The 8824-nt window shown below is 32.4% G+C and overlaps 1 protein-coding gene across 1 annotated transcript in view; it reads right to left on the bottom strand.

Annotated features, from left to right (window-relative positions):
* UBL3 (ubiquitin like 3) overlaps positions 1-8502 on the bottom strand; it is a 134238-nt gene extending 125736 nt beyond the window's left edge. Inside the window, exon 1 of the mRNA XM_090116609.1 lies at positions 8156-8502. Within this exon, the coding sequence (XP_089972735.1) occupies positions 8156-8185 (30 nt within the window). The 5' untranslated portion in view covers positions 8186-8502. The remainder of the gene's footprint in view (positions 1-8155) is intronic.
* Between the last annotated feature and the right edge of the window lie 322 nt (positions 8503-8824).

Raw genomic sequence — 8824 nt, forward strand, 5'->3', positions numbered from 1 at the left:
TTGTAATTTTCCGGTGTATTTATTTCGCTTTATGGCAAAAATCGTGACACAATAATCACGCAATAGTAAATAATAGTATATTTTCAGTTTTTTATAGTTACTTTCAATGAATTAGTTTTTACTTTAATATTATTGCTCATTTATAAGATTATATAAGTTGGGTATACGTGAGTTCATAAGTAAAAATACATTCATTCTATAACTTCAGCAACCGTCTAACTAACCACCTACTCTCATTTCAAACTACCCGCACTTCTAGTGAATCGCAAGACATTCAAAGCACTAAACACTTAAATGCGAAGCTAACTTAGAGTCGTCCAATTACATTAGTTACTAAAAATGTTGTTTCTCGAGAGCTTTCGACTTCCTCTAATATAAACATCAGCCATTTCCACGGTCCCATTACTGCGGGACACAAGCACGTCACACTGGAAGAGCGTTTTAAGATTCTCTTAACATATTCCAACCAATTACGAGAACGACTCGGAGCTTTGCAGGAACAAGAAAAATACTGGAAATTAATGAATATTTAAAAATGTTACAAAAGCCATAGAGTCGGTTTTGCTTTGCTTTGTTAATTTTAATTTATTTTTATTTTCCTTTTGTGAGGGTATTGCAACTGGAATGAACCGAAAAGTGGCAATTTAATTATATTATATTGCTTTCAAGCTCACATATAAGTACATATAAAAAACTGGCGGTCCGCCCCGGCTTCGCCCGTGGTACCTACATGTTTAAACTATCCTATCTCTCAAGTTGGATCGAACTGCACATGGTGTGCGAATTTTATTAAAATCGGTTAAGTGGTTTAGGAGTCCATTGAGGACAAACATTGTGACACGAGATTTATATATATATATATTAAGATAATTGTTATAATGAGTGTTTTATCAATACCAATCGCAAAACTAGACAATACAAGCTTATTTTAATAGGAAGAAAATAAATACAAAAACAAACACGTAAAAATAGTAAACAATTCGCCTCACGTTTCCCACTTCGTCTTCAGGACGTAACCTCTTCAAGCAGATGCTTCGTAAGTACCGTATAAGCACTTAGTTAAAAAAACAACACTTGTTCTAACATCCTGTCAATTAGGAAACTTAGAAAAAATGCACTTTTAACATTATCTGTTTAGATTGGATGCTTGTGAATTGTCATGATACGTATAGGTTACATACCTATACCTATACATATATAGGTACGCATACTATAAGGTCAAACTAAAAGAAGGTAAGGTTTTTAATAAAGGTAAGGTACCTATAGAGCATAGCCCGGTCGACTTTGCGTGCCAAATTATCATATCCAAAGCACAGCTGTTTATCATGTCTTTCATTCGAAGAATTCGCAAAAATTATATTTAACGAAACGTATCTTGGGAAAACACAATTTGTACATTGACAAATTACAAAAGCGAACAACACGCTACGTTAATTCTACTACTGTGCAATTTAATGGAAAATATTTTGTGAGAATATTTTTACTACCTATTCACATATTTCATACAAGCCTGGTTTAAGTTACTCATACATCTATCGTTACGTTTTACATCTCTACTGCTGAAAGTATTTGAATGGAATTGAATTGAATACAGATCCTTGAAAATTGACAAGGGCTTCATTTTGAGGTAATAATGAGACATCGTGAAGCGCAGGCGAGCGTACCTAATAAAATAGTCACTAAACTACTATCGGCTGATTAACTGAAAATTACCTTCATGTAAGTCAAGTCACTTTCCGTAATAGAAAACTATTTATTTCATTCTCATAAAGGCCGGACGGGCTGTATAGTCGATGATTACAATCGAAATGCCTATGTCAGTCATTACAGGCATTGTGCGGGCCAATGTGAACGGCCTACATAAATGACTATGAGTCAGCTGGGTAAGCCATCGTTCAAGACTCTTTGTGACGCCTACATCATGTCACTTGATGTTACCTATAAAAGCTATATTGAATATCTCATTTTATTACGGTGACCCCGCCCGCCGGGCAGATGTTTTCACTATTTCCTTTTATGCTACAGTGAGAATTGCCAATATGTTTGATAGTTTATTAATGGTTGTCTTCTATGTGTACTAAATATGTTAAATTTATATGCGTATGCTAATGTAAAACAAGTCACAGTAAATAGTATTAAAATATTTCTTCGATGTGAAGCAATTTCTGCCTACTAAAAAGACGGTAGTAACAAGGGGCATCGTCGCACAAAATTAGGTTAAACAAATAAATAAAAGAGCTAACATTGCGATCACGTTTCAACATAGCAATTTGGACGTGATAAAAACGCTACGTAAAAGTAGAATGTACTGCAAGGAGCAAGTCGGTACATAACTGTTTTTTACCCGTTAAGCCATTACGGCGGAAGACATTAGGCACATCAGCTCCGTCACTATGAATCATTATCGCATTTTTAGATCACGCAAAATGACAAAATTACGTAGAGATAATCGGAGTAAAAACCTTTTAGCACACAACGAATGAACACGACGACGTCTAGACTGAAAGTACTCATTTTAGGTCCTGTCTTGAAGCAAAAAGAATAATAGAAAAGGCTGACATTTACATCTGTTTTCTTTTTTTGCGAAACACTCTCAGACAAAATAAATTTCTCGTAGATAAAAGCTTCTTGGTCCACTCCTGAAAATTAGCGATAGCGAACCGAGATACAGTTATTAAGTTAGGCTAAAAGTAGTGGTAAAGAATATGTTACAAAATTGTATTACATATTACTTATTTCGTTAAAAATTAATTTCTCATGTTTTCTCACCAATACAAAGCCCAAAAAAACAAATTTAAAGTAGAACGTGTGACAGAAAAAGCGATTGAAATCATCTTTCTATGTTAATGTTAATTTAATTATGCACAACACTGAATAGTGAATAGACTGAATACCACATGACAATGCCTTTCAACATTGTGTCTTCTCCATACAGAATAAGCACCAATCACCCTCAGTTACATAGAGTCACGTTACCCAGCTATATTAAGCTATATAAGGCACAAAAGCCAGCCAGACATCGGCTGCAAGTCGACAAACAAAAGCTACATTCCGAATAATACACGCCAATTCGTCTCCACTGATTTACAATGCCATGAATACATTCGTAAACAAAGCCCACTTCAGAAGTATGGCCCGTAAATCGCTAGATACGCGGGCCGAGTTTAACGGGCACACAGTATTACCATTATTTCCTACAGTAAGGAATCGCCTTTGATGTCGCGCGATGCCGCCGCCAGCGTAGGTACTTACGCTGCCACACGAAAATACGCTAGGGTTGCAACAAATGGGAATAAAGCAATTGTGATTATTAATATTATGATGAAATCTTTATTCATATGTACATTCAAAATAATTGCGATTATTAAATCTGATGTAATTATTTGTTCATAAATATATAATTACAGATATTGCACTGCTAAATATTATTTACGTGGACACTTTATTTTTGGATGTTCTTAATTGTATATTATAACATTTAACTAAGTAATGCATTCGCATTGGGATGTACAATCTGATTAGAAAATAATGAGGACAACATATAATATATATATATATATATATATATAGCTTTGATTTTAATTCAACAGATACAATTAATACAATCTTTCTGAAATATTGTTTCCTTCTGGGATTTCAATGTAGATTTACATCCGTAAACCGAACAGTTTGTGCGCGCCATAATAGAATATGTAAGTACCTATGTATAATAAAATTATTACACAAAAATACGACTGCGTCATCCTTTCGCGCTAGGTAAAGCAAACTAAGCGTGTTTGCTTTACGCGGCCCGCGTCGCCCGACCCCCGCCAGTTCCCCTCCGTTTCTCTGCACAAGTACATTCGTCGCACTACTGTAGGAAATAATAGTAATACTGTGACGGGCATAAGTAACGTTTTGTAAAGCACGCAATTACCATAATTACGCAATGTTTTCACTCGGCTACGGTCTACGATGGGAACATCGAACTTGGGCAAACGCGGACCGGTTCTGGCAAAGTGGATGACTAACACGCTGTTGCACGTTTAGACTCCTCGATTAGACGTCGTTTTAAGTCATTTATAATGTTGGGTATGGTGATACCAAGTGTGTTTAAAATGCAACTGTTTTAAAAATAAATTCAGTACAGTTAACGTAAAGTCGCGCAAAAGAAGATTAGGACTGATTTTAAGAATTTATTTTATCAAGTAAAGCTTTTACTTTTTCTTATTAACTGTACCTATTATAATTTAATGCAATTTAAACGAATTTCCTGAAAGACTTGAACAAAAAATGTCCTTGTCGGAAATCACCCCTTGTGCCACTTTTAACGCTTGATAACAGCAGTTTCATTGCCATTTTAAAGTAATATTACAAAATATTAATGGAACTATTATAGTGGCGTAATATTAATTGTGTTAGTTACGACAAAACACCATCAACTGTGCGGGAAACGGATACAATATTTAGAGCAAGGACAAAGTTTTTACACCATACAATGAAATTGCGTTAAAAATAATTACTGCGGTGGACTTTTTGCAATTAACTTATCAGTAGGTATCTTCATTTATTTAAGTTATAAAAATAAAAACTATCTATACCAATAATAAAATTGAAATGTCAGTTTTTAATATGGATATAACCGATTTTTTACTAAATGTGTTGCTAAGCTCAAAACTCAAGATCCGATTTCGTTAATTTATTACATAATATATAATATTCCTTCCTTTAGTATTATTAAGTACTAGGATGGTTCTAATGGATTGAAAACGTAAACATGTACCATGGGCGAAGCCGGGGCGGACCGCTAGCTTTAAATAAATTCTTACATCACTATCCATTATATTATATACCTAGTGAGGAAACAATAATTAGATGATGGAGATTGCACAAAGAATTAGCGACGTTACCAATTTTTTATTACTTACAAAACTTATTAGTTAGTTATAAGAGTAAAAGTGAAAAAAAAAACACAGGAAATAATACCTATAATGCCTCTAAAATACATACCTAGTTGGTTTTAGATCTCATCATTATTATAAAATGCAGAATCAAAAGTATTTCTAGAAAGATTGATCGTTAGAAATACCTTGACCTAATTAGAAAAATATAATTTAAGTGTAATTTAATGAAACTTCGCGAAACAAAAGGGAAATGTAATCATGGACTGTGTATTTTAAATTAATTTATAGTTTTGTTTTTATTTTGAGTGCATTTCAAGGTATTCGCTGTGATTTTCAAAGTCGTCTTGTTAAAACAGAGTCAAATATTAAAACAAATTACTATTGAATGAAAACAAAATGTTATATCTGCATAGAAAAGTGTTTCAATGGCAAGGAATAGGTACTTTCCTACTATGAAAGTTAATCAGAAAGAATTCAAATAAATAGCTTCAATAGATATTATACGTCTCCTATTCTTCCTTTATATTTTAAAAGGATGATTCAAGACCATTTTGATGACGTGATTTAAAAAAAAATGTAACAATACAGTTTCGTAATTCAAATTCAAATTCGTTTATCCTAACCTTAGAGATACATACATTAGGTGGTAATCATAGACAATTTTGCGAATTCTATTATTATGTATAAGTTCGTATTCGAGTAAAATACAAGCGTGATGTTTTGCAAACATTTAAATAAATTTTTGAAGTAGGAAGTAGAAGATATTCTATTTTGGGAACAAAGACAAACTGTACAATTAAAAATTTAAAAAATCATGCAAATACGGAACGCGGATGATTAGCGATGCAACCTTCTATTTAAATTTATCACCAACGTAATTCTGTTAAAACAGGCTTCCGTATTAAATTATACATACCTGACTAATTATTATCATAATGTTAACAAATATATATTTAAACATTGATTACTTTCACCGTCTTGCCGCATTCTTAATTATTCGCTTCCTAAAGTAATTTGCAGCTGCGGATTTCCTATGATGCGGGCGTAATTGTAATTATAATTGATCCATAGTGTATTGGAAAATTGCTTACGAATAACATTAACTCGTTTCATGTATATTTATACAGTACTAGAGGTCCGCCCCGGCTTCGCCCGTGGTACATATTTCGCAATAAAAGGTAGCCTATGTCCTTTCTCGGGTATCAAAATATCTCCATACCAAATTTCATGCAAATTGGTTCAGTAGTTTAGGCGTGATTGAGTAACAGACAGACAGACAGAGTTACTTTCGCATTTATAATATTATAGTATAGTATGGATTACAGCAGTCCTACTGACTTCCTACGCGATATATATCCGAAACCAGACCTATCTCACAAATATTGTTTGAATGTAATAAGTCTGTAAATATAAACATACGTAGGTTCTTAAATCACATTTGATACTTTGTATAACGCAATTATTCAGATAAGGCAAACATTTACCACGAAATCTCAGGTGGAAAAACTCCACTTTAAAAAAACCAACCTTCCTAAACCAAGCATTTTAATAACAATAGTTTTAAGTGCGTTTGCATAAAGTATAATGCCGTTAAGACAATGAGAATACCTTTCTTTTGTGAATCATTGTATTTTATTTGATAAGGCCTTTGTTTTCAAGGCCTTAGGCGTCTTACCTCTTACATTATCTAATACCTACTACGATTATCGCCATTTACTTTGCAAAATTCTAGTTCTAAAATATATTTTGAGCAATTTATTACGAGGCTACTAGTAGTAGCTACTAGAGTACTACTATCAATACAAATGCAATGGTTGATATTTATTTTATGGGGAAATTACTTTACTTAACTTCCATTAATCTAATCCTATAAATTTTTTAAAAATACTATTAAAGTAATGATCCAAATGCAATGTGCTCGCAACACTACTGTTAGTCAGAAATGGAGCCTTATTGTGGGAGCGAACTGAGAAATAGATAACATTTAACACAACAACAACAACATACAGCCAAATTAGTTGTACTCTCTCTTTACTGTCCTTTCTGTCCTGTTTGTATAACTATATTAAAGTGTTAAATAAATAAATACATCAGTAATAGAGCACCGTCACTTTAACCACAACCACTCATTCAAAAGTGCATGACTAAGAAGATCAAAGACAATGGAATTATTATTTTTACTAGTTCAAATATTTAAAAAAAAGACATCTTTTTGATATTCTTCTATAATATTGACATTCAAATACAAAGCAATAGATATGTAAAAATACATTTGCTACACTTTAAAATAAATAAAAATATCTGAACTGTTAATTTTGTGAATGATATGTACAACAGCAAGTTATTTCTAAAACTGTACACAACAATAATGCCATTAATGTCTGAAACATAATTAATATTAAAATGCATAGAATGCATTTAATTTACCAAGAGGAACTATAGGGCAATGCACATTTAAAAAATTAAAATATGTTGCCATAATCAATATTTACAAGAAAAGGTTTAAACTTATGGTCTCATTAGTCTTATTACAGAAGACTAGTAAAACTTTTAGAGAATATGAGATACTCAAATTAAATATCAGTGCGTGTGGGACATATTATCTGCCTAAAGTATGCAACCTACTGTTCTTTGTTTATTTTGTTTTAATCTTTAGTTTTCATTGCGTTTCAATTTATCAATATGTAATACATATTACAGCATAAAAAACTATAAATATACTCATTATTTATTTTTATTTTAAGTGCTTTAGCTCAATGCTTCATTTCAATACACTTTAGTACATTATTAACAACTTATACCTAGGTACTTTGTAAAATTATATATAAGAATAGTCAGAAAATGCTACTTTTCCAGATTATTAATGAGGTGATTAATGCTAATGAAAATAATAAATAATGTAAAAGATCTATACATATTTCAATATAAGATTATTGTATTTGAAGCTAAAACATTAACATAAATTAGTTTTAATTTTAATGTTTATTCATAAGATGTATATAATATTTTAATAAAAATTAAATAGGTCATGATTTTTATTTCAAAAAAATGCTTGTAGTTTTCTTGTTTTTATTTTGTAAACAATTATTGTCAACGTAAAATAGAACTTAATTTCGTTATATAGAAATTTAACAACCGTTTAATTAATGCAGGTATAAAGAATCTACCGCCTCTATTTTTTGTACTTGCCTCACACCTCTACCAGAGAAAGAAGGCATTTAGAAATAAACAAAAAAGTGACCTTTAATGTACTTCTCCCGATATCGCCTTACCTTGTCTCCGGGGATGTTTTTTGACGACATGATGAAACGTTTTTCCCGATTCTGTGATTCGATGTCGTCTTACGGACGATATATCCAGAGAAAGGAGCTCAATGTTGCTGCCGCAGATCAGCATACGACACAAAACACTTCACTTTATCAATCACTCGGCCATCATCACTGATCGAAGGGTGCATTAGAGCCACAAACACAATAAACGAGCCATATTTTGGCTTCGTAATCAACACAATTGCCCATTGATATTCATCGGTACAAATAATTTTTCATTCCACTATACACAAACACAGCGACTAACAGAACCGAAGCTGACTTGATTGAGCTTGACAGAAAATGGCGAGGGATGGCATTTCCCCTCCGCCCCCACTGTCCACCCCGCGCATGCCAGTCACTTTAATTGTTCTAAAAGAGATACCTAGGTGGCGTTGTTATTAACGTTTCCTTTTGCCTTCATGCTCAGTGTAAAATATAGACTAACTGTAGATGGCATTATACTTAATTTTACACACAGATTTTACAATTCTACAATAATACAATAGCTAAAATATCATTTACAATAACATTTAAGTTACAGATGAATCTCAAAGCCAAATATAAAATCAAATTGTATTGTATTGTACTGTATACATGGATAACAAGATAACCCATAACATTTATCAATTC

The sequence above is a fragment of the Colias eurytheme genome, chromosome 26 (assembly GCF_061535395.1).
Source record: "Colias eurytheme isolate Ceu_HAF_F1 chromosome 26, ilColEury1 Martin Lab GWU primary, whole genome shotgun sequence".
Lineage (NCBI taxonomy): Eukaryota > Metazoa > Arthropoda > Insecta > Lepidoptera > Pieridae > Colias > Colias eurytheme.